This window comes from Anguilla anguilla, chromosome 12, assembly GCF_013347855.1.
Source record: "Anguilla anguilla isolate fAngAng1 chromosome 12, fAngAng1.pri, whole genome shotgun sequence".
NCBI classification, from domain to species: domain Eukaryota; kingdom Metazoa; phylum Chordata; class Actinopteri; order Anguilliformes; family Anguillidae; genus Anguilla; species Anguilla anguilla.
In genome coordinates this window covers 29911754-29938402 of record NC_049212.1, presented here as the reverse complement: position 1 = coordinate 29938402, position 26649 = coordinate 29911754, and the positions used below count along the sequence as shown (strand labels likewise).

Here is a 26649-nt window from a genome sequence, read left to right as displayed (position 1 = left end):
ACATGCAGTGTGCTTCTACTGTGAGGTCACCAGGCCTCAGCCACCCTAGTGCGCGCTTGCACGTGTGCACAATGCTGCCTGTTCTTCAGGTCACCACAGAGGCCTGTCTGTCTTTGGTTGCTCTGGGCCTGCGCGTGGACGTGCTGGTTTGGACCCTGCAGCGCGGCTTTCTGTGCGTTAGCCTGGCTGACGCAGGCTCTGAAACGTGGCCGACGGCGGCCTTTGGGGGGGGGGGGGGGGGGGGGGGGGGGGGGATTTGCTCTCTCCCCTAGACGCTGCGCCAGCCGTCTCCACCAAGGCCGTGACCAAATCCGGACAAGTGGGGGTCACAGCAGCTACTGTGCACTTCGGCTGAGCATGACATTACGCAATGAGTTTCCTCTTCCTGTTCACATAAGCCCTTTCAGATGCACTGTGGCTCAGCGGTACATTCACATAGTGCACTGCTTCCTTGCCCTAGTCCTCTCTAAAAAATGCTAAATAGGACAGGCCACCTTAGTGTATGATTAGACCAGTTATCTACAGAATCTGTAGCAGCCCTATAGAACATTCTTGAGAGAAGTAGACTGACACAGCTCGGCCCAAATACTCAATAACAGTCTTGGTCCATAACATTGTGGAAATGGATTAAGCTTGAAAGCAATAGCACTGCACGCTAAAATGATAAAACAACCAATGGAAAAGCTTAAAATTAGTGTTGAAATCCACCCCACCCCTATGTTAAAAAAGTGAAGTAGGAAATATTTCATTTTGCCACAAAAACAAAAATGCATCCAATTTCCCGGGTGTGCAACCTGTCTTTCAGTGCTTCAACCATCTGAAGCAGAAAACGCGAAAGGATAAATTTCCATATATTTATACTTCTATAAAATGAAATCAGCTAAAACAAAACAAAATCCAGTGTTCATCTTTGCTTAGTGTACACAACAGGAACCTAGTGTTTTAGTCCAATAAAAAAAAGTTCATTTAGTGTTTTAAGCGGGGTCATTCTTCAGTAGTATTTGTGGCTGTTTTTCTGTTGATGCGAGATGAGGGCGGTCCCTGTGGGCGAGGAGCAGTGTAGCATCCGCCGTGGGGAGCAGCAGTGGTGCTGCTCCCCCCCCCCTCGTTTCCATGGCAAAATGGACAGACCCTCCCTGCCAGAGGGCTGATGGGATGTTTGTCCCTCAGCCCTCTGCATCCTCAGCATCTGAACACTCCCACGTTCTGAGGGATCCATACTGTGGACTGTGGTCCAGGATGGGATCATGCTCAGTGCTGGGACACGTGAACACTAGGCAGAGGGTTCAGTGTGACTCTAAAAGTGGGACTCCACCCAGGAAGTGGGGGGGGGGGGGGAGCTCAGGGTTTTAGATCAGCGTAGTGTGGCTGTGCCCAAGGTAGACAGACGCACATTTCTTCCAGGCCGTCAGCTAGAGGGACAGAAGCGGAAAGTGTGGGATTGTGGGCTTGACTCCTTCCCTCTGCGGCAGCGGGGTTCAAAGGTCATCTATCTATCCAAGGCAGATGAGTAGTGAGTTTAAAAAATGACTACAAAAAAAGAAAGCCAAACCCTTACATGGTGGAGCGTTTTCAAAATTCCATATTGTGCTGTCTTCCTAAGCTAGCGAAAGTCCAGCCAACCTTAGGTTTTGTATTGTTTTTTTTTTGTTTGTTTCTGGATTTTAAAATGCGTGACCAGAAATGGAGGCCTGGCCCTCTGCCTCGCTCCCCTGGCCCCTGGTTCGAGCTTGCGCGTGCCCCGCGCTGTCGGTTTGTTCCGGGTCCGTTTTAGCGGGGTGGGGTGGGGGGTACGGCGCGGGTTGATGACAGCGCTCATCTCATGCGGTTCTGCCTCATGAGGGGCACGATGCAGGAGGGCGGGCCCGCCTTGCTCAGGAAGGGGTGCTTCAGCAGCTCATTGGCCGTGGCTCTCTGGGCGGGGTCTCGCACCAGCATTCGGTCCAGGAAGCCCTTGAGAAGAGGAGACACCTGGGAGGGCAGACACAACGACCTGAGTGGGGAGCTCAGCACCCTTCAATAAACAATGACACTTCAAGAACAAGAAATCAAACTCATGCAGCCATTTTATACTCTGATGCGCCTCTCATCTGCTGGAAATTGAATATCGAAAAAAGCACAACCTTTTCCTTTCTACATGTCAAGAACAGGGGACACATGGAGCACCTTCACTCTGTTAGCAGAAATGGCTAACCCCACCTTATGGAGGTTCTTGAGTTTTGGCGGCAGGTTGTCGCGGATCATCTTCATGGCTTTGAGGGGGGGCTCGTTAAAGTACGGAGGCTCCCCGTCCACCATCTCGATGACCATGACGCCCAGGGACCAGATGTCCACCTGTGTCCACAGAAGAAGAGAGGGCTATGATTGTGGGCCATAGCGTTCAGGACAGGTTAAGACACAGCATAGATTTAGCAGCATGAAGCCAACTGCCTTTTACCCGTCTACACACGAGGCCCATACTGAGACTCGCATTGCTGGCCTTATTGCTAACAACCACATGACAATTCTGTAACCCACATGCAAAACCACTCACCTGTTCAGAATTACCTCACGTTCCATGTTTAAATGTCTACACAGACTTTAAATCAACCTGGCAAAAGCTAGCTAGCATGGGGGGAAAAAAAACCAGGGAAAGCAACTGGCTGGAAAAATGAGCCTCCTCATGAAGTGCTCTGGAATGTAGGGAGCAGGCATTGTACAGACATTACTCTGAAGGCACTGGTGGAGGGCAGGACTTGCCTCGGGCCCATAGGGCAGTCTGGAGATGAGCTCCGGGGCCATCCAGTAGGGCGTCCCCACCAGAGACTTGCGCCGCTGGACTTCTTTAGACACCTGGGCACAGAAGCCGAAGTCTGACAGCTTTATCTGCGGGAGGCACAAAGGCATCAACGTCATTCGATTAAAATTTCCATAAGGAAATGAGCATTTCAAGATGACACACAAATATGACCAGTGCAATGTGTTGAAAGGTAGCAATACTTGATTGAAGAAAGTTGTAGAAAAGCTTACGTTGTATTGGATTTCACTATTTTATCCAATTAGACATTTGCGTGAAACTTTGTCATAATTATCGTATGAATTCTTGAGTTATGGCCAAAAATGTGTTTTGTGAGGTCACAATGACTTTGACCTTTGACCACCAAAATCTAATCAGTTCATCCTTGAGTCCAAGTGGACGTTTGTGCCAAATTTGAAGAAATTCCTTCAAGGCATTCTTGAGATATCGCGTTCACGAGAATCGGGACGGACGGACGGATGGACGGATGGATGGACAACCCGAAAACATAAAAAACAAACAGCACAGCGGGCAGAAGTCACCGCCCAGGCGGTTCACTCGCGCCCACTGTGGGACTTAGCGCACAGCGCGCTAACAGGCCATTTATTTGGAAAGGCGATGGGGTGCACGGTCGCCCCCAGCTGAACACCAGCGCCATGTCGACAGGCTCCGCGCAGCAGACGCATGTGGACCTTTAAAAAAAGGAAGACCAGGGGCTCGCAGGAGGAAGTGAAAAGCACATAATGCACCGCCCTGACGAGAAACAGCTGAGGGCGACTGCACTTCCTCTTAAAACCCCCCCCTCCAAACCAAGAAATGGCCGCCGCGGCACAGCGTAGCGTAGCGTGCGGGAAGCTGGCCAAGGCCGCCGTGACCAAACCAGTGCCTGCGGTGGGCCCGGCACAGCTGCGCTACTGCACAGCTGATGCACCGACCTGCGCTTGCTCTGAGCTTCCGAAGCGAAAAAGTACCGCTGATAACGCAGCCACACTGACAGGGTTTCAGCTCGTCACGGCTGTGCCACAGACTGGCTCTGTGTAAAAGGTGGGTCTATACAGAAGAGTTTCGCCTGTGGTCTGCGAGTCGCATTTATGCACCATTAAGGATTTTTCTCATTAAATTCGGTGCAACCATTCAAACAATTATTGTAAAAAAATAAAATAAAACTTGCCACTTATGAAACCTCACATGTGGAGATCTTATTCCGGCTTTATTCCGATTAATTGAGCATTAAGACACCTTGACGCCCATTTCAACGATTTCAATAATTTTCTCAGAATTCATATCAAATGCATCAGCGACAGTTCCTCTTTAATATGCAACAATGGGTGGGAACACTGTGGCAAATTATCACCACTTGCAGATTAACCGCACTATATCACAAGCATCAGCGAACACCCCTTGCTTAGCTTTTATTGGTTTAAACTCAATAACTCAATCTCATCAGTAGGCACAGTTAATTTTCCTATCAGTGGAAGTGAAGGATGAGTGCACTAGACTGCGCAGTTCGCTCGTCGACGGGGGGGGGGGGGTTGCCGTACAGCAGCACTTCTCAGAACAGGCCTGCCACACAGTGAAAGAGGAAGCAGCTCTTTGGACCTCTCCAACACCACCACAGGCTACTGCGTGTCACTGAAGGTCACCAAGCTCATTGGGGTTTGATTGTTTGCCTTTTCTCCCCTGAAAGTTTATTAAAACCGTATCGGTGTAGTTATTTTATTCCCCAAATTGAAAGTTTCCCACTCCAATGTAAGCCTTCAGTTGCATGACTCAAGTTACAAACCAACCGTAGCGTCTAATTGCTAGCACTACATGCCAGAGATAGCACTGTAGCTAAACTGCTCTCACACACTGCATAGCAGCAGTAATAATTACTGTGGCTTTGCTCCTCGTCTTATGCAGGCTTATGCAGCTTGGCAAGTGCTGACAACACTGTTTTGCAAACTGTTCTTTCCTTTTATCTTAAACTTGCCTTGGCTGAGAACCATTGGCCTAGACTTGAGAAGAGTGTTGCCAGATCCTCAGAAAAACTTCAGGTTGAACTATGCTAAATAAAGAATGCTTGTTTCCAAGGCAATGATTTTGCTAAAGGAAACCTGACCCTGATCAGTACTGAGCACTTTCTCCACAGAGCAATTAGGACTACAGCCATAATGAGGCCAGTAATTTCATTACTGGAAGATCCTTGTTGGTCCCCCGTGGGCCTGCAGGTTTAATGGGCTAGAATGAGGGAGTACAAAATTACTCTACTGCTTTACCCTTAAGAAAGTTTTTATACCAAACCTTATGCTGAGCTTCCAAAAATAACTTGAACCTAGGGTAACATACCCTAAGATACCTCTCAGGCATCCCTGCTTAAGAACCAGTTCATTTTACTTATTTTTAAAGGAGCTGAACTGTATGGGTGGAAACTATTACATCACTGCACAGCAACAGTGTGACTGTGTGTGTGCTGTCAATTAACAGGAGCTTGTAAAGGCCGGTGTTTGGGGTCTGTGTGTGTGTGTGTGTGTGTGTGTGTGTGTGTGTGTATGCGTGTGTTTGTGTGTGTGTGTGTATGCGTGTGTGTGTGCGTGTGTTTGTGTGTGTGTGTGTATGCGTGTTTGTATGCGTGTTTGTATGCGTGTTGGTGTGTATGCGTGCATGCGTGTGTGTGTGTGTGTGTGTGTGTGTGTGCGTGTGTGTATGCGTGTTTGCGTGCGTGTGTGTGTGAGTACGTGTGCTGTGTATTAATGTGACTGTGTAAAGGCTGGTGTTCAGGGTCAGTGCGTGTGTGTGTGTGTGTGTGTCTGCATGCGCTGTGTATTAACAGGAGCTGGTAAAGGCTGGTGTTCAGGGTCAGTGCGTGCGTGTGTGTGTGTGTGTGTGTGTGTGCGTGTGTGTGTGTGTGTGTGTGTGTGTGTGTGTGTGTGTGTGTGTATGTGTGTGTGTGCGCGCACGCTGTGTATTAACAGGAGCTGGTAAAGGCTGGTGTTCAGGGTCAGTGGAGATGAGTGCACAGCTTTTGGACAGGCTGCTTACCCTGCCGTCATGGGTGAGCAGAATGGAGTCGCTCTTAATGTCTCTGTGGATGACCCCCTGGGTGTGCAGTACAGACAGAGCTTTCAGGACAGACAGACAGACGGTGGCAATCTGCTCCTCGTTCATCCTGAAATGGACAAGCCACTGTTTAGTCCATTGTTACGCATGTGGGGGGGTTTGGGGTGGTCAGACACACTAGTCAAGTAACTATACATTCACAGTGTGAAGAAAGGCAAACACATATGCGCCCATCTTGGAGATGACTGAGCAATACTACCACCTAGTGGCCCAGAGGCTAAATTACACCTGCCACAATAATCACAAGCTAATCTTGCCGGTCAAGAAACAAGCACAACAGGCAGGGCTCGAAGCAAAAACGCAATCCTGTTGATCATTTCCAGGAAACACTCACCTGGTGTGTGTGACAATGTCGGTCAGAGCCCCACCCTCCAGGAACTCCATGACGACCCACAGCTCGTCCCCCACGAGGTAGCTGTTGTACATCTCCACCACGTTGTCATGGTGATAGTCCCGCATGATGACCACCTGTGTAAAATGAGGGCATTCAACCTGCTTGCCACGGAAAGTGCAAACACCAATGGCTTTATTATTTGTTTTCGTGCTTTAGAATGGTGTGACCTTACCCAATTCAGAATCTATGAACAGATAACAAAATGCCAGGTTTGAACACAGCAGAGAGCAAATGCACACACACAGCTGGAGCAAACCGCCCTGGTGGAGCCTCAGCTCTCAGATATGCAGAGTGAACATGGACAGCATGCTCTGTACTCATGGCCAGTGAGTCACAGTCTATGGAAGAACACTCTACGGCAGCAGGGCTCAGCAGGGCTCAGTGTGAGGAGTTACTCACTCTGAGTGTCACTGTCAGCGGAAAGCCACTGCACATACAGTCCATGTAGTACGAGCAGCAGACTGCCAAAAGAGCTCCAGCGCCAGTGAGCGGAGAGGTTAATACAGTAAGAACAGTGTCTGTGTCAGAGTGCTGTCCTGTGTCCTGTGTCTCTGTCGGTGCGTCTGCGTCTCTGTCAGAGCACCTGTGTCTGTGTCTCAGCGTGTCTATGTCTGTGTGTCTGTCAGCGTGTCTGCGTCCGTGCGTCCATGCGTCCGCGCGTCCTCACCTCGTTGAAGAGCAGCTCGCGGCGCTGCTGCTTGCGCAGGTCCATCTTCTTGACGGCGACCAGCTTGCCGGTGCTCTTGATGGTGGCGATGCAGACGATGCCGGTGGAGCCCTCGCCGATCTTGATGTAGTGGTCCAGGTAGGTGCGCGGGTCGCCGGGGTCCACCACCATCTGCAGCGCGGCGCGGAACTGCTCGTGAGACACGCGCTGGGGCTCCCGCTGCGGCGAGCGGGCCTGGGGGGGCCCCGCGGGGGCCGGGAGGCGGGGCGGGGCCGGCTGCTGCGGCTGCGGGGGGTGCGGGTGCGGCTGGGGGTGAGGGTGCGGGGGCTCCGGGCCCAGGAGGGGGTGCGAGGAGTGGTGCGGGTGGGGGTCTCCTCTGGGCTGCCCGGGGGCCGGCTTGCTCCCCGGGCCCCCCACCCAGCTGGGCCCGCTGGAGGGGCCGTTGTGGGGGAGGGCTTCACGGGGTCTGCTGTGCTTCGGCTCCTGTAGGGGGGAGGAGGGGGGCGTAAACCAAGGGCAAAAAGACAAAGGCCCCCTAGCATGGAATACCACAATGCAACTCTGCACTTCAGCGTCAATAACACAATGCATGTCTGTTACTACTGGGTCAACAACACACTGAGTTTTACTTATTTCAACACCACCACCTCGATCATTACATCAGTGTGAACATTCAAGGGATAAACTGTACAGAACCATTTGCAATTAATAAAGGCATTATTATGCTTCAGGTTCTGTACTTCAGGCTCTGCAAAGTGAATCCTATGAACCCCAGGACTCAAATAGGACACAGAGACCATAGAGTGTATTCACACTTGGGTAATTTCAGAAGCACAGAACAGTCATGTGAGCGTCTCAACTGGAAATGAACCGAAATGAGCGGAATGGAGAAGTCACAGGTGGAACTGGCCCATCTGAGGGGCAGGTCCAGTCTATAAAGTGGCGAGTGCACAATGAGGACTCAGGAAGTGAAGTGAAGTGAAGCGCTGTTTGGAAAGATCTGAGATTTCTCCTGCAGGGCCGAGGCCACAGGCTGCAAACAGCGAGAAAACCAGCCGTGTTACCAAGGCGACAGAGAACAGGGTGAGTGCGCAGTGCAGGTCCTGCTCAGGAAAAGGGACTCGATGACGTCTCATGCCCGCAGCGGGCTTGGCATGCAGACAACGCGCCCCCGATCTACCGGTGAGGACGCGGGAAAGCGCACCCCCAACAGACTAAAGCCTCCAGGGCAGCGCAGCCACTGCCACCCGACCGTCGCACGCAGCGACCGGCCACAGTCAGCGCTGGCACACGATCAGCGCTGGCACACGATCAGCATTCAATCCCCACCTTACTGTGTCATCGGGTCAAATTCACAACCGCTGTCCTAAATCGATATTCATGCAGTCAATACGGGGTTCACGGATCAATGCACCAGTGCCAATGTTATGTGACTGCGGGACCCAGCAAACATAAATATGAACCGTCCCACATCCCTCTCCTGCAGGACCGCCGTCAGGGGGGACGGATGGGTACCCTGTCCCGGGTCTGGGACCGTGTGGTGAATACTGCAGAATGACGCACAGAGACATTCAGTCCCGGGCCGGGGGGGTTCACCCAGCAGCCCTGCTCCCCGGGGGCGGTACCTGGCTGGTGGGGCTCCTGCCGGAGTCGCTTTCGGCTCGGGGGTACGTGTTGAAGGGCCGTCCCGTCTGCTGCGCCGTCTTCATCACCCCCTCGGACACCGGGAGGTTGGGGGTGCGGATGTTGGGGCCGGAGAGGGGTCTCTTGTCGCGGGGGGACTGGGGGCTGCCGTCCCGGCCCGTGTAGCTGGACTTGGGCCGCTTGTCCCCGCCCCCCTCCCGCCTCACCACCTGCTCTGGGCGGGGCTCCCTGTCTCTGTGGGGCGGGGCTGGGGGCGGGGGCCCGGGGCGTTCCCGCTCGCGCTGGCGGCTGGGCTCCTGGCCCCGGGGCTGCTGCTGAGGGCGGTAGTCCTCCCGGGGGGCGCGGGCAGGCCTCTGGGACTGCCGGGGGTCCACGCCCGGGACGTCCTGTCTGGGTCGCTCTCTGATGAGAGAAAGACGCAGTCATTCAGTATCTCAGAAAAGAGTCACACTCCATGGAACCTCAACAACTAAAATATGCAACTCAAGACATGGTCTTCGGCAAATCTGTAATCTTTAACTTGACCCTTGGTATGCCCTACTGACAAAAGAGTACATAATGCTTCTCCTTCCATCCCCAGGGCTTTGTATTGCATACTATGTCATTATAAATGTCTGAATGACCTATGTAATGTATGTGTATTGTCTTGTGTCAATCTTGTTTTTAATGTGTTCATGCCCTGGGACTACAGATGCAAATGAGCTAGCTAACTCTGGTGCAACTACTATGGTGTGTAGGGCGCCAGTTAAATAAATAAACTAAACTAAACTAAAACAAATAAGACATGAACGGAGCAAAGCAAGCGCAGTGCCGCCGTACCTCTCCCGGCTGTCTCTATGGCGATCGGGGTGCGGGTGCGGTCGGTGGGGGGGCTCGCCGTTCTCCTGAACCCCCAGGGAGGAGCCCGAGTCGCGCCGGGGCTGGACGGGGGGGCTGCCGCGCCGCAGCGAGTTGGAGCGCGTCACCGACATGGTCTCAAACTCGTCCAGCAGCCAGGAGAGAGAGCCGTCCGCCCCGATCTTACTGCCCCGCACGATGGTCTGAGGGAGGGAGGGAGAGAGGGAGGGAGAGAGGGACAGGGACCGTGAGGCCACAGGGCTTCCTAAAAGGCCATTTCGGTGACACACACCAGAGCGAAGGTTTCTGTCCGTTCATGGCTGAGACAATCGAGGTCACATCCTGTGTATCGTCTGATGCACAGATATCTCTCTGGCACACCCACATCGATGAGCAACCCCCCCCCCCCCCCCCCCCCACCTTCAGTGCATCACATCCCTACACATTTCCCCAGATCAAACGCTGGAGAAAAGCCAGAATAAGCACCTGCAGATGAAATCATACGTTTACATAGAAGAAAAGAAAGTAGACCACTGACAGGATACTGAACAGCCAAGGACACAAATGCTCTCATAGTAAAGTCATGAATACTGTTTACTTGGGCAGTAAGTAGAGTATGCGCCTAATAGACAAAAAAGGCCACTGAAGTAGAAAGCGGAAAAATAAATCATGCATTATAAACAGAGAACAGCTAACTGGCAGGCTAGTCAGCTACGCTAGCAGTGCTGACCCTGTTTGTTGGTTTACGCCACTCCTGTTCAGTTCCATATACGATCACAATAAAACACCACCATGGCAACTGAATGGATAATCGCCTCCATGTCTGTCCGGCTAAATTACCAGCTAGTACTTTTGACATCTTGGAGCAACAATCCAAACAATCAACATATCAAACGAGCTATAAAAGCCGCCCCCCCGCTAGCCTTCGGTGAGTTCACACACACGTATGACCGCCTGTGTATGGCGGGATTAGCTCTTCACACACCCTTCTAATGGCCTGACAATAGCTGTACCAACCAGAACTTGGCACCGCATTCGTTCCCTTGCATTTGAGATGAGCATGCGGCTAATGTCAGCGGGAGCTGTGAGCAGATAATACGAACAGCACGGAACCTGTGAGCTCATCTCTGGCTTTCACTGGCACAGTTACTCACCATGCGATTATGTGACACTTCACGGCATTACGAAACATTCAGACACGCTGCCTCTTCATTGAGAGTGTACCCAGCTATAGCATGAGGGTACAATGGACCTCCCACCCCTTCACTGGTACTGTTGTCTGTTGTATGAATAGTACTTGTGAACTATTCTTCTGTTCACAGACACAAGTTAATTCTCACTGACATTTAATCAGTAATAACTGGCTTCGTCATCTGCTTCTAGCAAAACATACAACTACAACTGAGGCACCCATTCGTAAATAGACTGCAGGAGAGGAGAGATGAACTCCCAAACCACATCTGAATGTGTACAAGCCCTCATGAAGTTGGACCAACCACCCCTCCCAAACCAGCAGATACATCCAGTCTGAACAAAGTGCTCCCCCCTCCCCCTCCTCCCCAGACCGCGTGGCTGACCTTGCGCGGCTCCACGGTCGTGATGACCGTGGCGTCGATGAAGGGCTTGGGCCGCTTGGCCGTGTCCTCGATCAGGCTCTGCCATTGCCGCGGCAGCCCCACGAACTTCTGCTCCTGCTCGTCGAAGTCGGTGTGGACGCGGTGCTCGAAGTTGGAGGGCGCCGAGATCTGGATCCGCTGCTTCTTCTTTTTGCTGAACATGGCGAGGGCCGGGCATCAGACCTGCGGACAGGAGGGGGGGGAGGAGGGAGAGCTCCTTTAAAGGTGTGCACACATCATCGGAACATTCACCAACTACTATTACAGAAATCAGCATGGTAAAAAAATATATATATATATTTTTTGTAACTTGCAATGAAAATGACACTTGCAGAGTGAGGACTGTTCAGTTGGAATCAAACACCAGTGACAAATACAGTACTGATTTGTTAAAGCATGGGCTTCAGAATGCAGTCTTGTGGGGGGGGGGGGGTCGGGGGTACTGCTTTTCGGTGTCGTTCAGCAACAGTGATTCATACAGGTCATTGATTGGCTAAAGAACCCACACACCGTGTTCTGCAGGCCTTAACTGCCTGCTGCCTGTAGGAACGCACAAACGGCAACTGCGTGACTGGAGGCTGGGGGGGGAAATGATGCGCTGATCGACAGAAACGGCCAGGGCTCAGAATCGAAACCCCGGTCTGGACCTCCGCAGCTGGCAGGACCCTCAGCCGCACACACCTCCGCAGCCATGCTGCGTCTGAACGCCTTTCAGCATGGCAACCAGAAGCACACGTTTCCCCCCTGCTCTCGTTCTCAAAGAGAACCTGAACGCAGTAAAGCTCAGGCTCCTTTGAATCACGCAGGAGCAGCTGGGGTTCGAACAAAAGCATTCTGTGCGTGGGACTCGGGCACCGCTTCAGATTCACAATGCAGATGCCATTCGATTAACCCGACAGGATACAATTAGTGTGGCAAAAAAAAAACAAGATAAAATGTACATTCAAAAATTATCAAGGACTAAAATTAGTGTCTGAGGTAATAAATCAAGCATCTGGCCCTGCACCTATGCAGATTTCACTCCTTATAAATGAGCCAATAGTCACAGTCAATTTCTAAATCTTGAAGCACTGAAAATGTGCCAAAGTCAAAGGACCACTGACACCACCCCCACTCCTCAGTGTTTAACATGAAAACAGCCTGAGCGCTACACATCCACTCCTCAGTGTTTAACATGAAACCAGCCTGAGCGCTACACATACACTCCTCAGTGTTTAACATGAAAACAGCCTGAGCGCTACACATCCACTCCTCAGTGTTTAACATGAAAACAGCCTGAGCGCTACACATCCACTCCTCAGTGTTTAACATGAAAACAGCCTGAGCGCTACACATCCACTCCTCAGTGTTTAACATGAAAACAGCCTGAGCGCTACACATCCACTCCTCAGTGTTTAACATGAAAACAGCCTGAGCGCTACACATCCACTCCTCAGTGTTTAACATGAAAACAGCCTGAGCGCTACACATCCACTCCTCAGTGTTTAACATGAAAACAGCCTGAGCGCTACACATCCACTCCTCAGTGTTTAGCATGAAAACAGCCTGAGCGCTACACATCCACTCCTCAGTGTTTAACATGAAAACAGCCTGAGCGCTACACATCCACTCCTCAGTGTTTAACATGAAAACAGCCTGAGCGCTACACATCCACTCCTCAGTGTTTAACATGAAAACAGCCTGAGCGCTACACATCCACTCCTCAGTGTTTAACATGAAAACAGCCTGAGCGCTACACATCCACGCATGCACGCATCACTGAAAATACACATCTGCACTGTAGTACGCACACAGATTCGATCACAAGCCGACGTTTTAATTATATTTTCCATAACTTCATTTAAAAAAAAAAAACAAGCAGGGAGTACAGTTCTTTTCAACCACTCATTTTCTGTCACAGAAAAGCAAAACAGGGGTTTCTCTCTTTTGTGCGCTTGTCAGTCGAGCGCTGAAATGAAAACCCACACACCACGGCACTCATTGACGGGGTTAGATCTGCACGGCCTGCAGACGGAGGGCTCGAGGTGCGCAGACAGGGAAAGCGGATTATGTGCACTTGCAAAACATGAGAGAATACTATGAAAGGCTTTTCCACCTCCACGTTCACATGCAGCTCCAAGAGGCTAAGGCCATTTTAATAAGTCCCTGGCGAGGAGCTCAGGAAAGCATTCATCAACAGGCAGCTCCCGCAGCATGTGGGAGTACCTCTACGCTTGGGAGCTACACCTTGCCTCTGCCCAACTGTGCTTTCTGTGGGACGGACTGTGAATGCAAGGACTACGAGGAAAGGAGACACTCAGTAAAATTAGTCTGAAAGGACGCAAGTATGTTTACATGTAATTCCAGCCACATACAGCAGTCAGCCTGCTTGTGCTGTGACCTCAGCATGAGTGAGCGCTCTGACCAATCAGCTGAGGTTCCCGGCACTAGTGACCTCATATCTGTTTACAGGAACTGAGCTGTGCCTGACCGTGCCTGACGCTCACCACCCCCCCTCCACCCCCCCTCCAGCATACACAGAAAAGCACAGGACCACATGCACGCACGCGCATGCCACACACAATCACAAACACACACAACCACATGCACACACCACACACACACACACAACCACATGCACACACCACACACACACACACAACCACATGCACACACCACACACAAACACACACACACACACACACACACACACACACACACACACAACCACTTGCACGCATGCGCACACCGCACACAAACACACACACAACCACATGCACACACACCACACACAACCACACACACAACCACATGCACGCATGCGCACACCACACACAAACACACACACACACAACCACATGCGCACACCACACACAAACACACACACACACACACACATGCACGCATGCGCACACCACACACACACACAACCACATGCACGTACACACAAACACACACAACCACATGCACACACACCACACACAACCACACACACACACAAATGGGCACACGCACGTGCACGCACACACAACATCCCAACTGCTGCTTCTCATTTGTCACACCCTAAAAAATGGCCCGTAGGCTCCAGTCTCACACTCAGCTGACCCTGCACCTCAGACCCATAGGCTAACAGAGTAACACTCTCAAATAAACACACTCTCTCTCTCTCAAATACACACACTCTCTCTCTCTCTCAAACACACACACTCTCTCGCTCTCTCAAATACACACACTCTCTCTCTCAAACACACACACTCTCTCGCTCTCTCAAATACACACACTCTCTCTCTCAAATATACACACTCTCTCTCTCTCAAATACACACACACACTCTTTCTCTCTCTCTCTCTCTCAAATAACACACATTCCCACGCTCTCTAATACACACTCACTTAAATACACACTGTCTCTCCCTCTCTCTCTCACATACACACACTTTCACTCTCTCTCACACACAGACCATATAGTGAACATACATTCATCCTTATTGCATGTCACTTTGTATAAAATGCAATGCAATGTAACCCTCACGCACAAATAACACTCTAACACTCTCGGAATAAGGGGTTCCGTCCCCATTGTGAACACAATGCCTGAGAACTCTGTTTGCTCCCAGCAAACACAGACAAGCCCAGCACTTTCCCACTGAGGAATTTTATTTATTTATTTTCAAACCTCACTCGCTTTTTTAAAATTATTTTTTATTTTGGGGGGGGGGGTTACGCTTGATCTTTCCCAATTTTATAATTTCCTGTTTTTCTCTGCAGTGTCCATGTGACTGTCTGTATAAAAGCTGTACAAATACAATCTGAATCGAGCTGAACTGAACAAACTAACTGCCTCAGCGCCCTCTCAGGGCTTCTGTCCCCAAAGTGCACAGTAGGCTCAGATTCTGCCGTGTGACATCATCGACTGGGGCTCCATAACAGCTGTCCATCACAAACACAGGGCCTCTGGCCTCGGGTGACGACCCATAACCACTCCATGCAGTGAGCATGTGTCCAGTGGAAAGGAAGCCGCCTAACCTGCAGCCAAAATCAATACGGGCCATCCTCAGAGAGAGAGCCTGGGGCTGCACTGTTCCGGAGGGGGATGACCCGCTCTGCGGCTAGGCTAACCGTGCTCTCCCTCTCTCACAGTGCGCATCAGAAGGGACGCACCCTCAGCCCAAACATTGGCCCACCATACGCCCGCCGCGGGGGGGCCCGGGATGAACCCTCCGCTCCCACCAGACCGGGATGGGGGGGGGGGGCGGGGGGGGGGGGAGGACAGGGGCCGACGGCGGGTTCGGTGGTCAGCGGCGACCTTGGAAACCCCGCTGAGCGTAACGAGATCGTCTGTACGCGCAGTGGGGGGATACAGACGCACAGTGGGGGGATACAGACGCGCAGTGGGGGGATACAGACGCGCAGTGGGGGGATACAGACGCGCAGTGGGGGGATACAGACGCGCAGTGGGGGGATACAGACGCACAGTGGGGGGATACAGACGCACAGTGGGGGGATACAGACGCACAGTGGGGGGATACAGACGCGCAGTGGGGGGATACAGACGCGCAGTGGGGGGATACAGACGCGCAGTGGGGGGATACAGACGCGCAGTGGGGGGATACAGACGCGCAGTGGGGGGATACAGACGCACAGTGGGGGGATACAGACGCACAGTGGGGGGATACAGACGCACAGTGGGGGGATACAGACGCACAGTGGGGGGATACAGACGCACAGTGGGGGAATACAGACGCACAGTGGGGGGATACAGACGCACAGTAGGGGGATACAGACGCGCAATGGGGGGATACAGACGCACAGTGGGGGGATACAGACGCGCAGTAGGGGGATACAGACGCGCAGTGGGGGGATACAGACGCGCAGTGGGGGGATACAGACGCACAGTGGGGGAATACAGACACACAGTGGGGGGATACAGACGCACAGTAGGGGGATACAGACGCGCAATGGGGGGATACAGACGCACAGTGGGGGGATACAGACGCGCAGTAGGGGGATACAGACTCCAACTGAGGCTCTCTGTCTAAAGCCAACACTGACACACAAAAACACATGGAATTTGAGATGCAATTGTACTCAAATACTTTTCAAAACTATTCATAGTTAATGCTAATTCTGTACGTGTTTCTGTAAGAAAAACAAGGATGGTTAAGTCTAACCTTTGTAGACCACGGGTCCTCTTGAAAAATACTATTCCTGAGGTGCTTTTCCTGTACCCATTATTCATATAGCCCAAATTCCGCAGAGAGTAAAGGTGCACAAAATTACTCTAAAGCACAGCCATCCATGAAATCACCAAATAACTGCAGTCTAAAAAAAGACATCATAAAAACAAACATGTAAAAATCTACACTGATGGCTATAATAAAAGACTATTTACAAAAGGTTCAAAAACAATCACTTAAAAGCCTCAGCTACCCCAAGGCTAGGGTTAATGTTTCAGCTATTTACTCTTGCTCAAATAAAACAGAAACAGGGAGTTGGTATTCAGAAAGGTGGAAAAATGTCTGAGAAACACATTGCTGAGTGGGGGGACTTGGCTGGAATGCAGGGCTTACAAAAAATACACAGAAAATATGATAACATCCAGCCCAAACCAAATTTCTACAATTTAATTCTCTTTGTACGTCATCGTGCGAAGGCTTTCGATGTGGCACTATATCTAAGCTATAGGTCAGGGAAACACTTAAAACACCATTAATGTGTGCACTATGCACAGCCATTTTGAAAATCAGACTACATTCATGCACACTGTACTTAGACCACAGCCCCCGATCGGACCCAAAGACCATATATGGAGTAGCGCTTTCAACAAAACTCAGCCAGGCATCCCAAAAGTGCAACAGCAAAGCTCAACACTCTGCACAAATCACCAAACTCAACCGTCCATCAAACTCTTTTATGACATCACGGCTCACGCCGCCACAGGAATCCTCCCAGGGCTGGAAGTCAGTCAGCAGGCACAGTGCCCCATTCGCCCGTTTCCTGCCCATGCATTAGCGGCCATCTCAGGGGACCCCACTGCCCACGGGAACAGGAACGCAGCTTTGAAGTACCACACAAATATTTACCAATGGAAACTCCACTTCACAACACGCCGGCCTGCTGTGCTCATTACGCAGTATAAAACATGCTGGGATGTGTAATGGAGCCAAGGCTAAAACAAAACAATAACTTCATGACTTTCAGACATTAATAAAGTCATCTATAATTATTAATACAGTTCATTTTATTGATATGTAATGTTCTGTGACAATTTGCCTGTTTGAATTGTACATGTGTTTGTGTGTGTGTTCTTATTGGCCACAAAATGACAGCAAGTCAATGGCAGTGCAGCAGCCCCCCTGTGTGCCCATGAAACCACTCTGAACAGGTGGGGTGTCAGAGTGAGTGACAGCAGATGTGGTTCCCGCCCCCACACCCCCCTCCCCCCAGGCTACAGACTGTGGGAGCACGAGGCCCCGCCCCTCCCCAGCCGAACAGGTGAGAGGGAAAGGGCGACAGGTGTCTGAGATCTGTCTACGCTGGCCCACCCACCCCCACCCCGACTCACGGCTGTCCCTCTTTACACGGTGCTGCTTCGGATTTCCGTCCGACCTGTCTTACGGCTGTGCGCTTACGGCTGTGCGCTTACTGCCCTCTTTCACTGCGGCTTCCTGGTGACAAAATCTCTGCCCTTTTCTCCCTGACTTGTCCGCTTCCATGTGAAACTAAGCAGCGGCAGCATTGCATGCTTCCAAGAGGAGCACACGCTCACCCGTGCTCCCCCAAATCAACAGCAGAAACGCACCACAGGAATGACTGGGCATTCCAAACTGGGGTGGGGGGGGGGGGCATTTTAAAAAGAGAGAAAAACAGACCAGAATAAACAGCCATGGAGGTGGGGGGGAGATACGCAAGGGATGACCAAGCCACAGAGCTGACTATTGGCCTGTGATGTCAAACATTCCACTGGCATTCTATTATGCCCTGATGAACAGCAAGAAAGGGGCTACTGTAATCAGTGCGGTGGGGGCGGGGCACTGCCAGAGACAGCCTTCCAGTGATAGGGTGGCCAAGTCCAGCACTGCCGCAACACAAACTCCCCTTTTTCCTGGGCTCTCTATCAGGCAGTTATCTCGCCCCAGCCCTCAATCATAACAAAGAGGAGCTCTGAAATTCCACTGCATAAACAAAGACCACTGGGGCTACACTCGCCAACAGGGTAACACCTCATAATTCACACTCCACTGTTACGGACTAGATAATACACAAAGCTCAAAGCTAACCACACTTCTGGTCCCACGTTGTCTTGATGTGTGTAACCTAGTGATGCTCGGATTGCTGCTTAATGATGTTATGTAAGCAGATACCAAATGTGCTGGTCAAATGAAATCTCAGATAAATTAGGCTAAATATGCCCTTATAGACAACTTCTATTTCTGGGATTTTTCTATCTGATCAATGGATCCAGAAAGCATTTGGAGATGTCACTTGGCACGAGGGCTCTCACTGTGGCATTCAAAGCGAAAGCCCACAGGTGCTGAACATTTGCCGCTGTGCGGTCCAAGCAGAGCCAAAATCAGAGCTCCTTGTTTGAGCTTTGCTTTTCGTTTGCCCTTTAATTGAAAGCACGCCACTTCAAGAGGCTAGCCACCTGCGCACACATTTGTGCAACCAGCGCAAACATGGAGGGGGCCTTACGGGGAGGCTGACTGGCACCACACCAAAAACGCAGCGTTCTGCGCCTCTCGCTTACACACTCTCAGTCTGGCTGAACGGGTTTGAGTTCTGCAAACCCACAGGCAGAAAGCCCCAGATGTGGTAAAAGACTGAGGGGCCTTATCGTAACACACAAATTAAGATAAAGCGCCCCCTTCACCTCCTGCGTTACTGCAGGCTGAGGCCTACCGGTGATTCAGATAAAACACTGAAACAGCGTCTCTGACAAACTCAGCAACAACAAAAAAAGACTGCAGGGAGGGCCCACAGCTGTAGATGACAGTTACTTTGGGGAGAGTACTGTTCAAGACCATGGAGGCTGCTTCAGCTGACCCAGGGTAGCCTCTATGACCGACACTATGACAGCACAGCATTAGTATGCCAGCACTTAATACATCTCACATCCAGGCTGACATGCCAGAGGGTACGCACAATCGCCCTGGATAGCGTTTGCAGTGAGGCACCTCTGACTAACGAGAAACCGTAAACGGGCTCAGACGCATGACGGATGTGTCACAGCAGGCTGTAGGCAGTATAAACCTGTACCGTCAGGAGCAGATGCTAGGGATGTGATTAGCGATACCTGACAGTTTCTGCAATGCAGGAGAAACAGATCAATGGGAATATGTGGCAGTGCCTCGAATGGGGGGTTATATATGCGTTCCACGAGCCTGCAGAAGCACTAGCAGGGCCTCAAGCCAACAACAGCAGCGAAGCTGAATGATAATGCGTATATACAGCTTTGCTGCACATGTGGAATTCAAATACAATTTTATATGTCCAAATAATCAAGGTACAATGGCAGAAACCAAAGGGCAACATAAAGCAACATAAACAAATGCAAAAATGCAATGCTGCACCTCCTCAGCGACAACACAAACTTGGCAATGTTAACGGGGAAGTTGAAGTATGCAGACTTCTCTGCCTGCTATGGTCCTGATTATTCAGGCTTTCAGACTCACTTTATATTGAACATCCTGAGCCTTTCAAAGGCCCTTTTTTCAAGTGGACACAAAACTAAGCTGCAGACAGATTAATTTATAGCCTTATCCATAAACTCCTTCAAACATGATTTCTGATCATTCATTTACAAGGCCTTACACCCTGGTTTTCCACCCATAATAAAGTAAACCACTTACAAAACTTCGACAACTTTCTGCAAGCCAAAAATACATTCTTGGCAGCAGAACACTTCACAGACTAACACAGAATTACAGCACATGGTAAAACCACAGATAAGTTTGCTAGAAGTAAAAAGGGAGCATAGAATAGAAGCCAGATGTTTTGCTTTGGAAATCACATGCTTTAAAGAAAAAACGTTTCTTTCGGAAATTGCCTCTGATAATGCCATTTAAAGAGTTAAGTGATTTGAAAGCAATTTTTGCCCGATTTTTGTCAATTAAAAAGTTAGTTGGTAAACAATCGACCTATTGCCTCGAATCCCTTTCCGATCCTGTTTGCTGGCCGCCGGGATTATGAATATTAATTTTAAAGTACACTCTTTAAAGATTAACGATGGTGAGATTAAACCTTCTTGGGAATTGTGCTTGCAGGAGCAGCTATTGACGGACATTGTGAATACAATGAAGAAAGCATCACAGAACACGATAAACTAGAGCTAGCAACCAAGCCGAACAGGCAAGCTACGAACCTCGATTCTTGCGCAAATCCGTGATCCACCTGGTTTCATTTCAAGATCGCTGATAAAAACAAACGGCGATAGCAAAACATTCCGGGCAGCCTCGTGTTGAAAGTGAACCGATTCCACCACACTCGATTTTAGAAAAACTAAAAAGTATTTCCCAGGTGATTCCTGCCAATATGATGAATCCTGTTCAGATCACGTCGTAATGTTCCTTCGCCGCAATGTAAAAGAGTAACTTTTGCTTCATTTGCGCGACAACAGAGCGCTCCAGACCGAGAAAGAGAAGTAGTGAGACTCGCATTCCTGTAGTTTCACCAGTGCGGCCCAGTATCGTGACGTCACCGGGGAAGCGATGGTGGAGAGGGTAAATCACGCCTGCTCTTTCAACTCACGGAACGCCCCACGATTCATCCACTTCATTAAAGCAACAATGCTAGCTCGTGCCACCCCACAATAAACATAAAAACGGATGCCATACTTTCGAAAATAACGAATAACAAAACAAGAAAAACAAGTACTGTATGTTTCAAAACATGGTCTAAAACTGTTCAGGGTAAAAAATGTTAACCATTTTTCAACATTTGCTTTTTTACTCAGTGTACATTTCTCGTTGAATGTTCATAATTGTAGGGGCTGTTGCGCAATGACTAAAACTTGTTCAACTTTCTCACAGAAGAAAGGAGACTGCGAGCTCTGTATAATACTAACACCGTCCTATCAAGCCTGTTTGTTCACTAACAGGCATCTTGTGAAATGCCCCGGGCACTCGCTAATTTGTATCCGTGTCAACTTCCTATCTGGATGCGCGAGAGCAGGGAGACCAGAGGATCCCTGCGCTCAGAGCAAATAGTCAGCGGAATTTCGCTCTCTAATGATGGGGTTATTCTTCAGCTCGCCGATGTACAGACCATTCAATTTATTATTAAAACAGCTCCGCATAACAGCTCAACAACGGTTTCAAACGGTTAGCATAAATAACCAATGACTATTAACTTAAACTACCAAAAATACTTACATTAGAAAACCGCCACGTGATTGTAAAATTCGTCGTTTGAAAACGATACTTCAGAGGAGACTGCAATATAAGGTAACATTTGTATCATAAACATTCCTATTACAAAGCGAGATCACAAACCATTCGAATAAGTAAAAGTGCTTAATTTCATTTTTTGGTTTGGCATTTAATTATTAAGTCAACCTGAGAAGGGCACTCAGTATATTTAATAAGATCATTAATAAGACTAGTCTTACATTACAATAGCTTTACATCTGCGTGTGTGAACAAGAGCAAGAAGTACATTAATGATCCTGTTGCTTTACCTTGAGAGGTGATTGAGAAATGAATGACATTTCATGACATCATTCTGTGGTATCAGTTCCCTGGCCACTGAGTAAATTAGAAGTTTCTGCAGTAAGGCATGTGCTATGCAACTTACATACCCAATTATCTTTCAGTTGTTTTGACATTTTAACTATCTCTGCCTTTAGAGAAATAGTACCGCAGAGCGCATTAATCACCGCACTGTACCTCCGAGCCTTCCAATTCCGAAAGTTACAGAGGCGCTCCCTCCTTCATCACCGCGGTTACAAGAAACTGTGTTCACTTTTAGCATCTGACTAATGACACAGTGGCTGCCTTGAAACACGTCATATAATTCGGTACAATTCTCTACTCTCCAAGCCATATCTTAGAAGCCAGAGTTCATGAAATGTACTGGGCCAACTGAATTTTACAAATAATCTTAGGTAATATTTAGCCTGTAGCTATAGGACCTACCGCGGCACTCTCAGAAATGGCTTTGTGCGTATTCTTTGAAAAACAGCAGGTCATTTTCAGCACAGTAGGGAAACTAAGCATAGATCAAAGAAAGTGATGTAACAATTGTTTCTCTGTAGGAACCCCATATCTACTTTGTTCTGCACACTTTCTCTCCAAATATCCACAAACTCACGCCATAAAAGACGGCTTTCCTCTTTGACTAGTTTTCACAGCTATATTATCCATTGCTTACTAACACGCATTTGTCAGACTACAAGTATTCAAGTAACATACTTGTGATAATTATAAAACACTGTGGCAGAGCGAGTTCAATTATAATTCAAGACATTTTCAAAGGGCTGACGTCATGCAAAACTATTATTTTTTTATGAGCTGAAGACATTCAGCTGTGTGCCAAGCACCAGAGTGCAACATCTCGACTATTTAGACTGGTTTCAGAGGCCCCGATTACAGAAAGGAAGCACAGCAGAACACGTCCACAAATGACTGACGGCATTTTGGCAGATCATAGGGATTCACCCTGAAGTTGTATTGAGCTATTGTTCCATCACATGGTCTTAGCCATCAATTATTTATTAATGTGCCCCTATTCATACTCTGCTCCAACAGAAGAACACACATCAACATCTTCATTTGCTCAAACATTTGGAAAGGAACCAGTCATATCTTCAGTTAAACACTGATGGTCACCTGAATGCAAAAATAGTTGGGCGGGGTATTTCAAATTAAATGTGAACGCTGAAATAATTTAACTGAGGTCACACAAGACCGTTTTAAAATATACATTTTCTTGGAACATACATTTTAAACATTTGCCAAATGCTGCCGTTTGTAAATGCAAAGCATCCACGCGCTACCCAGATCCTAAGACTCACAGTAAAGAAAATTTTTAAAAAGCTTTTTTCCCCAATATGGTTTCTTTTTATTGTTAAATTAAAGGAACTTTTCAAATAATTATTTAAACAGGTACATGGACAAATATGGATACAAGTACAAAAAAAAGGATCAGAATAGCCAGTTGACCTCATTTTCTAAAGGCCTCAGGCAATGGGGTTCATGCAGAACCCTGCAGTGTGAGTGTTCAGAGCCACACATGTGACTAATACAGCAGAGGTGTTCAAACAAAGCATTCTCCTTAGCCAATCGGTGCACACTCCCAGGTCTGGAACAGGAACGCAGAAAGTCAGCTAGTGCAGAAGGCAAATGGCTTTCACAATGGCTGCGTCACAATAGCGCATGCCTCAAAACACTGTTCTACAATTAGTCCTCTACCGTGTCCTCTACAACAAAAGGCAGAAATATTCTGAGCAGGTCAGTCTGGAAATTGAGTTTTACCAGCTGAATGATACATGAATGCATTCGAAGGGAGGCCCAACTAAAGCCTGAATTACTCTGAGGCTTGTGGGGTTTACAACACCAAGGACTAAAATGAATAAGAAGCTCCTTATAGTTGCAATATGGAGCAGCATATCGAGGCATACTCTGGCGAAAGGGACAAAATCACCTGCGGTACATGACTTGTCACTTAAAACAGGAGACTGACACTGGAGCTCAGAGCTGCTACAGGAGCAGGTTACCAATGAATCTTCCTGTGGCAGACAATCCAGAATACCTCACTGACATGTGCACACTCTGAAATTAAAGGCTGTCAAAATTCTGTCCCTAGCTTACTACATCAGCAGCTCCAGGAATTATATTAAAGATGTTTTTTTTTTTTTTGAGAATTTTTTCCTGGAGGAAGGAAAAGATTAAACTTACTTCAAATTCAACCACAACCTCAGTATGTCCAAATAAGAGAAGCCTAATGCTATATAGCAAAAAAAGAATGAACCTCACATCAAGTAAGATGTAATATGACTGTTTGACAAAAAAATCATCATCATGTTACGGGAGTGTGGATTAACAATAAAACTGTTCTTAAAAGGTACAAATGCCACTGTACCAAGGCTACTTAGTTACCAACAGGCAGAAATGACTTCATGATCATGTAGAGATAAGAAAGGTCCATCAGAAACATTTCCAAGTATACTTACAAACACCCGAGCCAGATTTTTGGTTGAGACTATGAAACGGTCTCTCACAGCATTAGCGTCTTACCATAAGTACGCACAGCATGATGCAGCGCAGGGTGTGTGATGTGGTACACAGTGCGTGATGCGGTACAGTGTGTGATGCAGTACACAGTGAGTGATGCGGTACACAGTGAGTGATGCGGTACACAGTAAGTGATACAGTACAACGTAAGCGATACAGTACACAGTAAGCGATACAGTACACAGTAAGCGATACAGTACACAGTGAGCAATGCAGTACAGAGTGAACGATGCAGGGCGTCTTTATACAGTCTATGGTCTACCGTCTCTTCCAGGCAAACAGGAAGCCGCACAAAGCCAGTGAGGCGGGAGGGAAGCAGCGCTGCAGACTCTCAAACTTCAAATAATAAAAGATCCAGAAGAAATAACAACAGAACAACAAATCCAGCGGTCCTGCATCCCCACCCTACACAGCTTTTCCTTTTCAAACTGAAATCAAAGCCATGCAGCAGACCTGCTGAGTTACCATGCGCAGAGTCTCTGGGCCAAGGCCCAGATCAGAAGCTAGGCCAGCCCAGCCTTCGGCTGGAATTACAGATACCAGAAAGGGCAGGCAGAAAAGGCAATAATGGCTGCACTGGGTAGAATGAGGAGTCAGCCTTGCTGGGTCTTCCCCACCATAGTCAGGTGGAGAGGCTCATACAGCAGGAACAGAGCAGCGTTTGAGGAGCAGGAGATGTTCAGGCCTACCCCTAGAACCACGTACCTCCAGCCTGGTTGGCAACACCCTGCTCCACAAATGTTTTGGTATCAGGACCCAAACGAGAAATTTAGTGCCCCTCACATTAGCATCGCCTACTACAGACTCATGACTAAATTAATGCACCTGTCTTAACTACTGCTTGTATTTTTGCATAGACTGCGTTGTTGCTGTTCTCGTTTGTGTTAGACAGTTTAACCTTCAGGGTCCAAGTTGAACTATGCAGTTGTTCCCTGCACTTGGAACGGTACTTCTCTCTAGGGTTCTCGTCATACTTGTTCCTGGTTATGGTTATACACTTTGTTGTACGTCGCTCTGGATAAGAGCGTCTGTCAAATGCCTGTAATGTATGCAACTGAACATTGTAATGCTGATGTAACAATCATTGCTGGTAACTGAAAGCAACGGAGTTCTAGAAACATTGAGAATTTTGAAAAAAACATTCCAAAAGACCTTCTCTTCAAAGGGTCAAAGTCAGGGGAGGAATGCACTAGAACATTCTTCTCTCACGGGATAAAAGACTTCATGTTGTCCCTGTAGCCATTGCTAGGGGTCTACGTTTACAAAAAAACGTATCAATTGAATCTGTCACAAAAATCAACTGCAGAACGTTTCCACAATGTAATGCTGTAAATTGACAATCCCGCAAATTTCTGGAGAAAAATCCAGCAAGAACCCCCCCATCAGAACAGGTAGAGTGAAACAGGATAATGCTCAAACAGGGACCATTTCCATGAAGTTCCTCATGCTGTGCATTTACATGTGGGCAAATGACATCCGCGTGAGAGGATCAGAAACAAATGAGGCTTAACGTGATCAGTTGTTCTAATCCAACATCACAGCACAGCAGAAACGCAGTTTAAAATCTTCAAATTACCAACTAGGCCTACCACTAAAACCATTTAACATCGAGCCACTCAACTTGTACCAAGGCTAGCACTCTCTGCAAATGCCTTTAAGACTACAGATGTAAACTGTCTAACAGTTAACTCAGTTAAACAGTTTTTGGTGCAATGCATTAAAGTTCACTTTTTGAACTCTATGCTAAATAGTATTCATTGTCCCTTTGCAATAACAAAAGGTCTAATTAAGTACACTCACATTCCAATAAGCAGAGCCAAATAAACAGCAGATCTGACGGCGCTTGCTCACACAGACGCTCAATGGCTCAGTGACTAAGATACAGTAAAGCAGGCTCTATTCATGCCCACTGAGGCTGGGCCTGTATTCAGCGTGAACAATGGCACTGGCTCCCTCGCACCGAATATTCCAGAGTTATGCTTGCACAATGTAACAAAAACAGGACGGCCCTTTTCGTTTCACCCCAGCAATCCAATCCGCCGTTGAAGCGCAGAGCAGCAGCAAAAGCCGAGGAGAGCGCCAGGATCTCCGGCCTTCCCGCGTGCACGCCAGCCCATAATGCTCCTGGGCCTGAGCGAAGGCCTCTGCTTTAGGGGATCACGCCTTGCTTTTTATCAACACTCCACACTGCCGAGCGGCGTTTCACCAGGCAGGCGGGGCCGGGCGTGTGCAGACGGCACGGGTCGGCGGCGCACAACCGCCAAAGCGCGACGCCCGCGCGGCCGCACGGAGACGGCGAAGCTCCGCCCACGCAGCGCGGAGGTTTTAACCTCGCAGAAAGCGCTGAACCGGCCCGAGCGCAGCAGTGTGGAGGCCTGCGTCAGCTTCCGCTTCCAGCTGGGGCTC

At 48.9% G+C, this 26649-nt stretch overlaps 1 protein-coding gene across 2 annotated transcripts in view; it reads right to left on the bottom strand.

Annotated features, from left to right (window-relative positions):
• Positions 1 to 1611: 1611 nt before the first annotated feature.
• The window catches only part of pak4 (p21 protein (Cdc42/Rac)-activated kinase 4), a 31780-nt gene continuing 6742 nt past the window's right edge, over positions 1612 to 26649 (bottom strand). Inside the window, exons 1-10 of one of the 2 annotated variants that reach the window (XM_035385662.1) lie at positions 20376 to 20720; positions 10995 to 11216; positions 9400 to 9620; positions 8562 to 8982; positions 6937 to 7419; positions 6210 to 6343; positions 5798 to 5924; positions 2740 to 2865; positions 2200 to 2334; positions 1612 to 1971 (exon numbers count right to left, since the gene is read on the bottom strand). In XM_035385662.1, coding sequence (XP_035241553.1) covers positions 1816 to 1971; positions 2200 to 2334; positions 2740 to 2865; positions 5798 to 5924; positions 6210 to 6343; positions 6937 to 7419; positions 8562 to 8982; positions 9400 to 9620; positions 10995 to 11195 — 2004 coding nt within the window. In that variant the 5' untranslated portion in view covers positions 11196 to 11216; positions 20376 to 20720 and the 3' untranslated portion in view covers positions 1612 to 1815. Of the gene's footprint in view, positions 1972 to 2199; positions 2335 to 2739; positions 2866 to 5797; positions 5925 to 6209; positions 6344 to 6936; positions 7420 to 8561; positions 8983 to 9399; positions 9621 to 10994; positions 11217 to 20375; positions 20721 to 26649 lie in introns of those variants that run through there. The other variant, XM_035385661.1, reaches the window with a different exon arrangement.